A 14,307-nucleotide genomic window follows, 5' to 3' on the forward strand; every position below is an offset into this window, starting at 1 on the left:
ATACCAGGTTTTTGCACAGTAAATTGTTACTTCTCTGAACATGGGGAATGATGCATTAAAAGAGGCATTTCCATTATATGATACATTTTCCTCTGGGTCAGATATAATTGTGATGAGTGCTGTACGCCTGTGGCCAGATATAAATCATAATTAGTGACCTTGGTTTTGTTTTGCTGTGGACTTTGAAAACTGGCTCTTCAGCATGAATGGGGAAGAGTAGTGACGTGAGTCTCAAGTTTCTGTGGGGGGGCAGCTTTTTAAATCTTCAGTTTTTTAACCATATCATTTAAAATGTTACACACTCCTTTGATTACATGTTGCACTCTGTATTTAGAACAACAAGTGCATTTTGGAAATGTCGCTCACGAATGTAGTGGGCACGTCTCTACTTTTGTGGTCCTTACGGTATGTTCCGCTCACCTGCAGAGCGAGACTGGGTAAATGAGCACTGCTGGTTAGCATACTAGCATGGATGGAATGCCCTTTGGTTATCAAAGGCACTCGCCATGGCCTGACACGAGTTTTATTGCCAGTATTAATTGGTATCCAATTTAGGTCTGTCTTGGATCATGAATTTGAGGACTCCGCAGTGATGATTTCGCTTAAGCACTTAGTTCTCTTAGACCTGTATTGATAAAAGGCTAATTCGGTTGTGATTTTTTCTTATCCTGTTTTTAAAAATTTCTCTTTGGAATTTGGTTTTTATTGAAAGGCTTCTTTTTGATTTTAATACAAAAGTTTCCCTAACCTAGGCTTTTTGATTTAGCAGGCAAAGTCATGAAAAGAGCTAGTGGCTGGAAGCCTGAAGCTAGACAAATTCAGGGTAGAAATAAATCACGCATTTTTAATTAACCATTAGAACAGTTTACCTAAGGGTGTGGTGGATTTTCCATCACTGCAAGGTCTTTTCCTCCAGATCAGATGTCTTTCTAAAAGAGATGCTCTATCTCAACCAGAATGTATGGGCTTGATGCGTGAAATTTTCTGGCCTGTGTTATGCAGGAGGTCAGACTGCAGGGGGAGCTTGTCTTCATGTGCAATGTTACTGCAGCTCTGCCTCTGTCGCCCTTTAATGAATACAATGCCAACGAGAGCTTCTCCCGTCGACATAGTTAATCCACGTCCCCAAGGCCTGGTCTACACTGGTGGTGGTGGGGATCGATCTAAGATATGCAACTTAAGCTGCGAGACTAGTGTTGCTGAAGTCGACGTATCTTAGATTGACTTCCTGCGCCGCAAGGACGCGAAGTATTGACGGACACCGCTCCCCCGTCAACTCCACTTCCGCCTCTCGCAGCGGTGGAGTTCTGGAGTCAACAGGGAGCGTGTTCGAGGATTGATTTATCGTGTCTAGGTGAAACATAAATTGATCCCAGATAGATTGATCACTACCCGCTAATCCAGCGGGTAGTGTAGACGTACCCCAAGAGTCGGTGGAAGTTCTCCCATCGTCCGAGTGCTGTCTACATGGGGACTTAGGTAAGTATAACTACGTCACTCAGGGATGTGGATTTTTCTCACCCCGGGCATCATCATTGTAGGTCTGTAGTGTAGGCCTGGGCTAGATGATCATAAATGTTCCCTTCTGGCCTTAAAATCTCTGCATCTGTGACTGTAAGCTGTTTTTTTTTAAAGGTTATTACTGTCAGCTGCTCCAGAACGGGTGTGCAATGTTATGGTACTAATTACGCTGCAGAGTGGGTGGAACATACAAAATCAGAGTTTGTTTGCAGTCGCAGCCAGGTGTTCCGTTTCTGTTCTGTGATACATCCTCTCCACCTACACCCTGTGCTTTGATGATGTAGACAGGCTACTGAAATAAAAAAGAATTCGAATACTTGTACTGCTCTGTCTAGTTTTTGATAAAGATGTAGCAGAAGGAGAAATGGTCTAGAGAAGTGAAGAGGGTTAGAATTCTGGATGGCTGAGTTGTGTCAGCTAAAGGAGAAGAGCTGGAGGGGATTTAAGTTTTGTGTGTAACCTGAGGGCTTGTCTACACTGGCGTTTTACAGCGCTGCAACTTTCTTGCTCAGGGGTGTGAAAAAACACCCCTGAGTGCAGCAGGTTTCAGTGCTGTGAAGCGCCAGTGTAGACAGTGCACCGGCGCTGGTAGCTACGCCCCCTGCTGCGACTACACAAGCCACGTTAAAGCGCTGCCAGGGTAGCGCTTTAATGTTGCCGGTGTAGACTAGCCCTTAGAGTGAAGAGACTATCTATCCATTTTCATTCTGGCCCGCACAATTATTGGCAGATTTATTTAGAACAAATGAAAACAACACTTCATTTGACACATGTTCAACCTGTGGCATTCACTGCCACAAGAGCTAATTAATTGTCCAGTGCTGTAACTAGATAGGGGCTGGATAGTTTTGTGGCATATAAAATTGTGCAGTTATACAAGCAAAGAGAATGATAATCAAATGTTAGCCTTCATGGCATACTTTGGACCGTCTCTGTGGACAGAGGCTGTGTAAACTCCATCCACCATGGACACAGAGCATAGCTGATCACACACCAACATGTTACTGGGGGTGGAGGGAGGCTCCTTCCTCTGAGACTTTCAGTATGGGAGACAGGATAACTGGATAGATCTGGTATGGCAAATTCTGTTTGTTTTGGTACTCTGCCTCTTCCCAGCAGTGGAGCAGGCAGGCAGAGATGATGGATGATTCAATGTGTATCATCAAAGCAAAGTGGAGTAGCTCTAATTTTAAGCCTGTCTACAGGGACAAGATTCCTTTGAAACGAAGAACTGCAGGATTGCATTTTCTGCCGCAGGTGGCAGTGTAGGACTTGATTGCTTTTATCTGTGTCGAATGGTTATAAAAAGTCTTTTTAGTCTCTTTTGTGTTGCAAGAATGACTTTCCATTGAAATATCTGTGCGAATTCTTTGCCATGTTTGACATCCTATCCTCCCTCTTCGCCCCCCAGAAGAGCTGAGCACCCCAAGGCTATGGGAGAGTGTGGAACCTGGAATTCAAGAGCACGTGGCAAGTGAGATTCAGCCAGAAAAACAAGCAGGTGAGGTTCTTCCGTCGACTGTCAGCCCTTTATGTGAAATGCAGACTGGAGAACAGGCAGCAGCAATTCATGCGAGAGCTGAGGCCACGATACCAGTCCCCCCAGCCACGTATGAAGACTTCAGAGCCTTTGAAGAAAGCCAGGAGGCTGTCTCCAGAACTGAGCTCTGGGACCGTGATGGAAAAGAGGACGTTGGAGTGGGTAAAGTGTTGGCAGAGGAAGCAGGTCATGATGTGTGCACGGAAGAATTTGCCGCATCAGCAGTTTCCAAATTCTCTCAAAGTGCTCCAAGAGCTGGAATGTTCTATCATGAGAAACTTGCTGCTCAATTTGATAAGCACCCAGGTGTTGATGATGTGGGGTACGAGCCAGTTGGCAACTCCCATATTCAAGAAAGGCCATCTCCTTTATACAGCAGAGGTAAATATAAGGAAGAGGCCGCTAGGCATGAAAAGGATGAAGATCGTGACATTGATGAAACTATTCTGCAGGATTCACCTTCATCATTAGGACAGCAAGACTCTCCACTGCTTGAAGCAGCCGAGGAAGCTGTGAAGGAGCATAGCTTTCCAGCAGAAGGCCAACCCAAAGATAACCTGGCAGAAATATCTAGAGAGACTCCTGTTACTGAAAGGGAAGGTCATAAAGCAGGACAGATCCTAGATGAGAAACGGCAGTGGTTGTCAGGGAAAGGATATGATGATGTCACCAAGATGGAACCCTCTGAAAGTATGTACCAAGTGGAAGTTGAAGCTAATATAATTAGGGAGGGAGAAATCTCAGGTTCTCCACTAGATGCAACCAAGTTTCCCGATAGATTAAATAAGGATGTGGCAGATAGAAGTGTTTCCTTGCAACAGGAGATGGGGGGAATGGTGCAGGCCATGGAAAAACAAGAGGCACCCAAAAAGAAACCTGCAGCTCGCGTGTCAGAGAAACAAGTCAGTCGGGTTCCTCATTTAAAAGGTGTGTGTGTATTTATCTCATTTTCCTGCCCCACGCTTCTTTCTCCAATGACTTGCTCAGGGCAAGGCTGCTAAACCCAGTACTGGCACCTCTTGAATCCTGCTGCTTGACCGTTGTCCCCGGATGTTCGCTCTGAACAAATCCAGCGTGCTGCTGCTTTTCACCCTTCATTTACTCCTGGCCTTTGATGCATTCGCATCACACTCACGCTTCGGTTGCACGTTCTCTTGCATGGATGCTGCCATGCTGCCATGTGCTTTTCTCCCTTTTCATTTCAGTATCCTTGGATTTATCAAAGCTGCTAGGCAGACTCTTGGATTTCATCCGTCATTCTAAAAATTTATAAAAGAGAAGAGGCGTTTGATCGATTGATTGAAACTTTTTCTGGGCATTTCTGACCTAGCATTCGCACAGAGCAGGCTGTAGTTTCATGGCTGCTGTTAACAAACCACGCAGGATCTCCCACTCGTATTTGTTTGTTTTCCTGAAAGCCAGCCCTTCGGGTCAGCTTTTCTAAAGGTGAGGGAGGAGGAGGGGTACTGTGGGCAAGACTTTGTCCTCAGTTTCCAAGCCCAGTACTATGTGCGCCCCAAACAGTTCCAGAGAGATGGCTGAATCTTTGGTGTATTATAAGAGAGACCTGTGTGAGGGGAAGCCTGTTAGATACCTGAGTATGTTGGCTGAGAAACCTTGAGCCATTTAACTGTTTATCTGTTAGCACTGTGGTCAGGTAGCTTTAATTTTAGATGTGCAAGTTCATGCAACAGTGTTAGCTTAACTGGCCTGAGCAGGTGCCTAAATTCAACCTGTTCGGGCACAAATGCCTTTGCTAGTATGCCAGGCACATTTTCTCTATACTCAAGAACTATTTCTCCTCTCAACGAGACCCACAGTCCTAAGGAAACCTTGGGAAGTTGCCTATCCAATGGTGAAATGTGGGTTTTTCTTTGAATTGTTTTAATAAGCAATCAAAATGGGATCTGTAAGAAAATCTGTTCACTAATTTACAAGCCTCTTTAGCATCCATGTTTTAGTGCCCAAGTATTAAAAACACAACATGAGTTCTTTGGGGCCACACCAGCCGTAGACATCCATAGAGTTCCGACACTCTTCCACAGGAATCATTAGCCGTTGACACACAGGTTTGCATGTCTGTATGGGTCCCACACCATGTTTGATGCCTGCACACAGTCCTGGCACAGCTAGCTCAGTTAGCTTGAATGTTCAGCCCATAGTCTCTCCCTCATGTGAAGCAGGAAATGGAGGATGGAGGCTCCTGGCGTATGGACTGTACTGTGGGGATCAGCAGCTGCTGTTAATCCTGTTAAACTTAATAAGCAATCAGAAAGCTTCATTCATACCTCATGACATTAGCAGAGGTTGCCATCACTGATGCCAGTAGTTAATGGGTGGAAGTGCACAGCCTTCCTCTCTTTGAAATGTTTCAGAGTTGCAGCCGTGTTAGTCTGTGTCTGCAAAAAGAGCAGGAGTATTTGTGACACCTTAGAGGCTAACAAATTTATTTGAGCATGAGCTTTCATGGGCTACAGCCCACTTCTTCGGCTACAGCCCATGAAAGCTTATGCCCAAATAAATTTGTTAGTCTCTAAGGTGCCACAAGTACTCCTGTTCTCTTTGAAATGAAGTTGACTGTTTTTTCAGACAGTTCGGGTTACAATATGCTTAAGTATCAGAGGGGTAGCTGTGTTAGTCTGGATCTGTAAAAGCAGCAAAGAGTCTTGTGGCACCTTATAGACTAACAGAAGTTTTGGAGCATGAGCTTTTGTGTCTGAATACTCACTTCATCGGATGCATATGCTTAAAGTCGCTGGCTTCTGATTGAGTAGCAGGAACAGAAAAGGGGCTGGGTATTTCCCTTTGCAGCCAGAAATACCTGGAGTTCTTCTCTCTAATGCACAGCTCAGCCTTCATTGCACAAGGCACCTTTGCTGCTTTAGGAAATGGAAGGGCATGAGGCAAGTTGTGGATAGTGGGGGAGGTTCAAGGTGACTGCTAGAGCTCTGTTTTATAAGTGACCTTGTACATTTCGTTATCAGCCAGAATAAATTCCCAAAGTTTAGAGAAGAGACAAGAGCTGTTTTTCCTTTCAAATTAAGAAGGAATTTAGCTGCTGATGGAAAAAGGTGGATTTAACAGTTAACACCCTGGAGTGTAATACACATTTTACTTTTTCTATACTTCTATCTCTTTATTTGCAATACTGCAGTGTCTGTTGCAGTTCATAGGTTAATGGAGCTAAGGAATAGTGTAATGGCCCAAGAACCCCTGTGTTCATTATGAATCTAATTTAAGTGGCCTTCATTTGGCTGATGAAGGCTCAAGGGATATTACAGGTTCTGAAACGGAATCCTAAGGAGTAATATCTGCCAGTCAGACAGAAAACAGTACGTTGGGAGAGATGACGATTACAAATGGATTTGAATAAAATAGTTTTTTTGAAGCAATACATTGAAAAGTGATTTTGGAAACACAAAAAGAAGCGGTTCTGTTACTTAAGGCCTTCAGCACCTGCCATCAGAGGTTTGATGCATTCATGAGTTTTAGTCTTCAGATGTGATGCTTAAAGCTTATCTGCATTTGATTTTAAGAGCAAAGGGACAGTCTTAGGCCTGAGAATGGAGCTGTTCAGAAAGACACCATTAGAACAGTATGTCAATCTTCTTGTCAAGAATGATCTGATATAAAACTTGCTGCATGTTTTTGATGCTCTCAGCAGTTACTCTAACACATCATCTCCTGTATTAAGGCTAATCTGTAACACAGCAAGAACACATTTAAAAAGAGGAAGTAATTTGATATGGACTGTTATTTAATAGATTTAACTGAAATGAGAAGAAAAGAGAACATTAATGCATGTTACGATAATGCAGGCATTATAAGCTATTTGGTATTTATTTAGTATCCCCAAGAAGAGGAACATAACTGTCTTTATTTACATTTCATCAGCTCGTATTGACAGTAAAGACAAAGATGGAATCGATACTGAAGAGAAAAAGCCTAAGGTAAGATGACAGATATGAGATATGATGTAAGCCTTCTGTGTGTGTTCTTGACTCCATCTGTACCCAACTGCTTTTGACCTAAGTCATCTATTTGTTAGGAAACCTTGCCATTAATTTCCAGTTTTCTTTTCTGTTAGTGTGTGTTTGTGTTTTCCCCCACTGCCTTTGGAAGGTGCAGCCATTTTAAATCATGAACCTTGGAAGAATCAACTCATAACAAAATTGTGAAGTTTAAAATTAAACTGCTGGGTTTTGTACTAATTCAAAGAAAACCCCAAGGTACATGGCAGGAGTCCAAAGTGATTAACTTTCCAAAAACTATTACTTTAAATAATTGAGTCCTAGTCCTGGAGGCAGATCCATGCAGCTGCGAGGGTAAGCCTTGTGAAATAACAGTTGCAGATTTGGGGCTTTGGTTGGTGAGCCAGCCGTTCTGAACTTACATAACTGCCCGTTTTGGGAACAAAGAAAGAGCAGGGCTGGAAATTTGTTCTTAGCAACAGTTAAAAAATTGTCCCTATCCAACAGTGTTGTGTTCTGAATTATACACACTGTTTAATACTGAGAAATTCCGTAAGACTGGAAGAGTGCTAATGTTATGCCAGTATTCAGAAAGTGCAAAATAGATGACATGAGTTAGGAGGACTGACACCAGTCCCAGACAAAATAATTGAGAAGCTGATCCAGGATTAAATTAATTAAGAATTAAAGGCTAGGAATATAGTTAATGCCATTCAGTGTCGTTTTATGGAAAATAGGTCTTGTCAAACAAACCTGATTTCATTCTTTGAGGAGATAACAAATTTGGTTGATAAAGGTAATTGCATAAATGTAATATACTTAGACATTTGTAAGGCATTTGACTTAATACCAAACGACATTCTGATTAAAAAATTAGGACTATAGAATATCAGTAAAGCACAGTTAAATGGATTACTGGCTAACTGGCAGATCTCAGAAAGTAGTTGTCAGTGGGGAATCATCATTGAGTGGGGTTGTTCTTTCCCTAGAGATTGGTAGTAGCCTGATGCTATTCAGCATGTTCATCTAATGATCTGGAAGTAAATATAACATCACTGGCAAAGAAAATTGGTAGGTGAAAGATTGGCGGAATGGTAAATCGTGATGACAGGGCAGTCAGAGAGGGCAATCTGATAGTTTGGGAAGCTGGGCCTGTTTAAACAAAAAGCCGAGTACAAAGTTCTACATCTAGAAGCAAGGAAAGCAGACCATGCCTGCAGAATTGAGGACTGTATCCTGGAAACCATGTCTTAGGGCTTGTCTACACCACGCAGCTTTTAGCGGCAAGGCTGTGTTGACACAGCCTTGTTGCTAAAAGTCAGCATGTGTAAATGCTCTTTGTCAGTACTTTGGCACTTTTGCTGACTAAATACTTCCAGCCCCGCAAGCAGCATTAGCTTTGTTGGCAGGAGAGCACTTTCATATTTGACTTTAACCATCATCCCTTTTCAGTTTGCTTTTTCTCATGCTGATTTTTTTAATTTTGTTTTTATTTTGTTTACTTGTTTGAAGACATCCACACCTTCCTCTGCCAAACCCCTGAAAGATAGATCTTCCATTACCCCCCAACGACCCTCCTCTGTTAGTACAACCCCTTTGAAAACCCCCTCCAGTCCTGCTGAGTCCTCAGTACCAGCTTCCACTCCTAAACGAGTCTCTTCTATCACATCCCGACCTGCCAGTACAGGAATGAAAGAAACAAAGCCAAAGGTAAGGAAATCGGTGAAAAAGAAACCAAACCTACCTTTAAAAAACGATGAGTTGCCCATTCCTGACTGATTCCTGCCAATGGTGACTTAGATCAGCCTCTCTTTCCATGCTGAAATATGTTCTGAGAGCGTGTGTAATGTCTCCTGTTCACTCCATGTTACTTAACGGAGGAGGTAAATCGGACTGAAAATTCTCTCAACCGAGACTGTGAATCGCTTCAGTCAGGAATGGCCAGACAACCGTTGTAGCTTGTTTATGGGGTGGCTGGAGCACCTGATGTTAACAGTGTTTATTTAAAAACCCCCCAAAAACAACTAAGTAGTGTGTTACCATGAAATCCTTTCCTGTCCTTGGTTGGGGGGTGTTGTTTGCAGTAGTTCTGGTGGAAATATTAATCAGTGTTGTACGGAGCAGTCACATGTCTCTGATCTGCTGGGAGGCTCCCTTGGTTTGCATTCATTTAACACAGTTTTTTAAAACCTCTCCTCCATGTGCAGAAGGGTTTTGTCTTGTATTTCAGAGAGGCATTGACTTCTTTCACGTTGCAACAACATTGTGTTGGTATTTATGGGTGCATTTTCATAGTCTTCTTGTATATATCTCATATATTGGAGTCAGGTCTTCCATGCTGCAAAATTATGCAGAAAACACAATACACAGCCCTGTAACAGGGTTGTGGATCATTCTATGTATATAAAAAAAAGACTTTTAGAGTTTCCATTCATATAACTTGTTAGAACCTGAAGGAGAGGGAGAATAGAAATTGTATATCTTGAAAAATAGGATGAGCTTCAGTGCTAAAGAATTTGAAGCTGTCCTGTTCTGATCTCCGACATGCAGACGTGCATTGCTTCAGGGCTGATGTATGTTTTTAAAAAATGAAAATTTCACATTCATAGTAAGAAATAATGCTTAGCTCTCTCTCTCCCTGACAGAGAAACAAACTAACAACATACTCAAGCTGTTTTTTATTAAAAGCAAGAGCAGTGATTTGAAATTGTTGAACTCTGACCAAGAGCACCTTAGCTTTCTTTTTCACACTTTTAGTGGAAGTTTTCATGCCTAGTCCTGCGTCAGACAGGGAGTAAATGGAGTTGAACCCATTTTAGGAAGCTGCCCTGCAGGATTAAAGGGATTAATAAACAATAAACTGCAGAGGAAATGGGGAAGAAGGATATTTTATTCTGCTTTTGACTTAAGCACCAATGACCAGCCTGAACAAGCTTTATGTCTGAATTGGCCCAGCAGGGTTAACTTTTTTCATAAACTTTTCAGCACCCTAAAAGGGCTGTTGAATGAACATAAACCACAATTGATCAGAAATGAGGAAAGGAAGCTTTTGTTTTAGGAACAGGTGAAGGACATGGAAAGTTGCTTTTCAGCCAGCCCTACTAATTGGGATGGGTAGCAAAGCATTTCATGGCACTGCATAACTGAAGTGAACAGCTTGCATGGGAAAGTGGCATGCAGCCGTGTGCTTCTCTGTCAGTGCAGGTACTGCCTCAGGGCTTTCAGTCACTGGGGCTGTTGCAGCCAGCACATCATCATGGGGCAGCATGCTAAGGGCGGTGACTCATACAGCCATTTTAGTGATATAGCTGACCCTCTAAACCTGAGTCCCGGGATGGTGGGGACAGGAGCTGAGGAGTGCTTTGCAGGCTCTCTGCTATCTGAGTGAAGAAAGTAACAATCTTGAGAATGTCCATTCACTGGGCGGTTGGTTGTCTTTTTTTTTCTTGTGGATCTGCAAACCACATGGTAAATGTTTGTTCCCGATTCTGCCTCCAGGGTCCGGAGATGAAAAGCGGAATGAAGATGGCTGCTCCCAGGTCTGCAACACAGACTCAGAAAAGCCCAGCCAACGCTACCCGGATCCCGGCAAAAACGCCCACGGCCCCCAAGACACCTCCCAGTGCTGGTAGGATGGAGTGTGTGCTGCATGCCGCAAAATCCCCAATGGACATTCAGCACGTTTACAGGGAGGGAGGAATCTTCTCTTTCCAGAAAGCACTAGGATTGCCCCTCGCTAAAATCACTGACCGGGCCAGACTTCGTGTGCACATCTATTTTTGAGCATACTGTATCACAAAGCAGCCTGTCTGCACTCAGCCCCCTTTCTCCTGCTGCAGGAGCAAAATTCTCCTTCCCGAGCCACTCTGAAATGTCAGGAGTCCAGACCCATGGGGAGATGTGGAAAGATGAGTGTTAGATGGACCGTGCTTTTTCTTCATGGGTATGAGGGCGTGAATAGTGCAGCCCTGGCGGAGCCTAAAAGTAATAGGTGATTTCCCTTGTCTGGGAAAAATGATCCATCTGAAACTACCCTCTTGGGTGCTGCTATGTCCAGCCAAGACTCCATAAGAGCTGGAGAAAGAAAGGGGAAAATCTGGCCTGTCAATCTAGCAGAGGGTTCAGAGTGAATTTTCTGTAGGGATCTTCCCTGTGGTGAAATCCCCCGGTATCTGGAATGCTGCTGGTGTGAGACAACCTATGTTGCCTCTGGCGTACTGGGAGATTGAGCAGTAGCAAAGTGGGGACAAATAAATCTTGTATTTGATCTAACTCTTGAACAATGTAGTGTTCTACCTATAGACGTCCCTTTCAGTGAGAAGAGGATCCTTTTATATGGGTACAGTTAGGTAGGATGGGTCTTCCTGTACTTTGGGGAACCCTATAGAATAGCCCCTAGGGTTCATTCACTAGGGTAAGATAAAGGAGTGTGGATGTGGTAGCACTGATTTGTATAACATCCATCACAGGTTTGTGTGTATTGAGCTATGAATAGTTTTTCTGTAATAAGCCTGGTTGGTTAATGGTCTGTCTGCTTCCTTCATATAATCGTCTTGGTTTAGGATGACAACTGCACCTCCTTTATCCTCTGGTTAGATCCCTTCGGGAGTACCATTCATTGGATACGCTCTGCTCTCATTTGGAAGACTTGAGCTGCTCCATTTTTTTACTCCAGCTAGTTTTTCTTTTTTATTTATTGATAGATCTTTCAAAAGGCTAGTCATTCATTCCTGAAAGGGGCTAGAGCTGGGGATAGAGGCAACTTTGTATATCATTTTTATTTAGGATACATTCTTCTAACAGTGATAGGGGGGATTAAGCCAGTGCTCTTGATGCTCTCTGAGGATGCTTTCTGCTCCAGAGGTCACAAATTACCTTTAAAATCGTGTGTCCTGCTGAATATTTCTTCTGTTCATCCAGACACTGCTAAAACCTTTAATGTTTGAAGCGTAATTGATTTTACTTGCATTTCTTTAACTTTTTTTCAGCTGGCAGGAAGGAGCAGAGAAAGCCGCCTACCACAGCAGCAAAATCTGAGAAAGGTAAAATGTAAGGCTTTCCCCCCCGTTCGATCTTGGAAACAATCAAGCTGCTCAGCTTCCTGAGCTGTTTTTAAAATATTTTGCAATGTCAGTGTTTTCCTTTTTTCATATTTTTTTAATTACAAAAATTGCATCTGAATATTTTTGTTTGTAGCTTCTCAGGCATTGAGAGGTTAATGTCACAGCCCTGTGCAAAGCTAGTTTTTCATGATCTGTGTTCAGAAAACCAGCTTAATTTTGTGTGTTGGGACTGGGCTCTCATTCGCTGTTAAATTGAAATTGCAGAAATGCAGATTCCCAGCACTGTTCCGCTCCTGTTGCATGGAGCAAGTCGACAAAAAGTGTTAGTCTCCCCCAGCTCCCACACTGGTCCTGAGTGCCTGAGTAAGTGAGACTGAGAGAGAGAGTCGGTGTCCTGGTTAGTTCAAGAGGCAGATTAGAGGTCAGATTACCTGGGTTTCATTCCAAACATATGCTGGTAAGAACCATAGTGGATATTGCCTTAGAACACTGGTTGGGTATTGAGCATGGGTCAGCTCGGATGTAAAGCTCCAAACAACCATTCTGTCATTCCTGCCTCTGCCGTTCATGCTGGGTGGCTGTGGGCAAGCTGTCCCACATCCCCCTACTCTGTGCCTCAGTTTCCCCATCTGTTAAATGGGGGCAGTGATGTTGACCTCCATGTAAAATGCTTTGAGATCTGCTGATGGAAAGGTGTACAGAAGAGGTATGTATTATTTTTAACTAAATGTTTGCAAAGTGCCTTGAAATCCTTAGATAAAAGTGCCTTCCTTCCCAACCCCCGTCATCCCCCGCGCTGTGCCTGTCCCTTCCTTCAGGATTCTCCTCTGCAGAATCGTTACTCCGTCGCCTCGGTTCACTGGTGTTTTTCTAGCTAGCCCCTCCCTTTGTAAACCAAGATCCTCCCCAGACTGTGACCTCGTAGGGGGATGGTCAGTACTAGTCATCCCCTGGCTGGTAAGTAACAATCGGAGCAACTTGTGAATGTTGACTCCGTGGGCATTCTTGGAGCAGATTGATCCATTCCATAAATGTTGGCAGCACTTTGCACAGCAACCCGTGCCTCCACCCTGATGTTACATGTGTGTCTGCGAATTTCAGGTGAACCAGCGAAGTCTGGAGACAGAAGTGGTTACAGCAGCCCTGGCTCACCCGGCACCCCTGGCAGCCGTTCCCGCACGCCCTCCCTGCCAACTCCCCCGAACAGGGAGCCCAAGAAGGTGGCAGTGGTTCGCACGCCACCGAAATCCCCTGCTTCTGCCAAGAGCCGCCTGCAGACGTCTACGGCCCCCATGCCTGATCTGAAAAACGTCAGGTCCAAGATTGGTTCCACTGAAAACCTGAAGCACCAGCCAGGCGGTGGAAAGGTAAATCCTATATCTGCTTTCCACGTGGATGTCAGCAGATGTTGCATGGAGTTTTGGCTTACAGTGGAGAGATCTCTCTTGATTTATAATAGTAGAGCTGCTTGCGGCCTCTCACGTTGAAGCAGCAGCAGTGGATGACAGTAGCTTGCCTAAGTTCCAGCCGGTATCTGGTTTAGAATCTCATCAAGGGAATTGGGTGGTTATGCTGAAATTGCTGGCCTGGTTTAGTGAGCCAAGGGAGGGGGCGTGGGCTGCAGAGTCTGGGCTCTGGTCCAAGTGGCAGCCTCAAAGCGCTGTCTGCACAGCTTAGAGCACTAGTGCGATCCCTGCTGGCCGGGCTGGGCTGTACTCTTAGGCACTTTTCTCACTCAGTATATTGATCAAGCAATTTGTCCCTGGAGCAGCGGGGTACTGTCTGTTCTGGGAAGGTTCACAAGCTTGGAATCAAGTCTTGTGTGACTTTCTCTCCAGTCATATGCATGAAAATAGTTTCCTACTACCTTGTCTCATTCTGAAGGATCTGCTGCACTTTCCTTTAGGGAGCATGGGAAGCTAAGATGCTATCGAATAATGGGTAATACCTGTTTTTAAAGCTCGTAGACTCTTTCTGGTGCGTTCACTTTAATGGGGTTTTGCGGTTGCTAGGGACACACGGACTGTAGGAGCAGTGCATCAGCTAGAGGTTCCCTTAAGGTCTCTCCAGACTGTATTCTCAGTATCCCCTTCCACCATCATGCCAGCCTCCCGCATGACACAAACTACTTCATAGGCCTCCAACCCCAGGGCCAAATTCTACCTTCAACCTTTGCACCTCTCTTCCACCACAGAATCATAGAATATCAGGG

At 44.1% G+C, this 14,307-nt stretch overlaps 2 protein-coding genes across 51 annotated transcripts in view; one reads left to right on the top strand and one right to left on the bottom strand.

The window, feature by feature from the left end:
- SLC25A39 (solute carrier family 25 member 39) overlaps positions 1 to 14,307 on the bottom strand; it is a 154,164-nt gene that overhangs the window by 105,310 nt on the left and 34,547 nt on the right. The gene's annotated exons all lie outside the window — the stretch shown is intronic.
- MAPT (microtubule associated protein tau) overlaps positions 1 to 14,307 on the top strand; it is a 111,748-nt gene that overhangs the window by 76,742 nt on the left and 20,699 nt on the right. For 13 of the 50 annotated variants that reach the window (XM_075059672.1, XM_075059673.1, XM_075059663.1 and 10 more), the window contains 6 exons: positions 2,933 to 3,988; positions 6,956 to 7,011; positions 8,545 to 8,742; positions 10,531 to 10,660; positions 12,021 to 12,074; positions 13,197 to 13,462. In XM_075059672.1, coding sequence (XP_074915773.1) covers positions 2,933 to 3,988; positions 6,956 to 7,011; positions 8,545 to 8,742; positions 10,531 to 10,660; positions 12,021 to 12,074; positions 13,197 to 13,462 — 1,760 coding nt within the window. Of the gene's footprint in view, positions 1 to 2,932; positions 3,989 to 6,955; positions 7,012 to 8,544; positions 8,743 to 10,530; positions 10,661 to 12,020; positions 12,075 to 13,196; positions 13,463 to 14,307 lie in introns of those variants that run through there. The other 37 variants (XM_075059680.1, XM_075059688.1, XM_075059674.1 and 34 more) reach the window with 8 other exon arrangements.

This window comes from Chelonoidis abingdonii, chromosome 21 (assembly GCF_003597395.2).
Source record: "Chelonoidis abingdonii isolate Lonesome George chromosome 21, CheloAbing_2.0, whole genome shotgun sequence".
Taxonomy (NCBI): domain Eukaryota; kingdom Metazoa; phylum Chordata; order Testudines; family Testudinidae; genus Chelonoidis; species Chelonoidis abingdonii.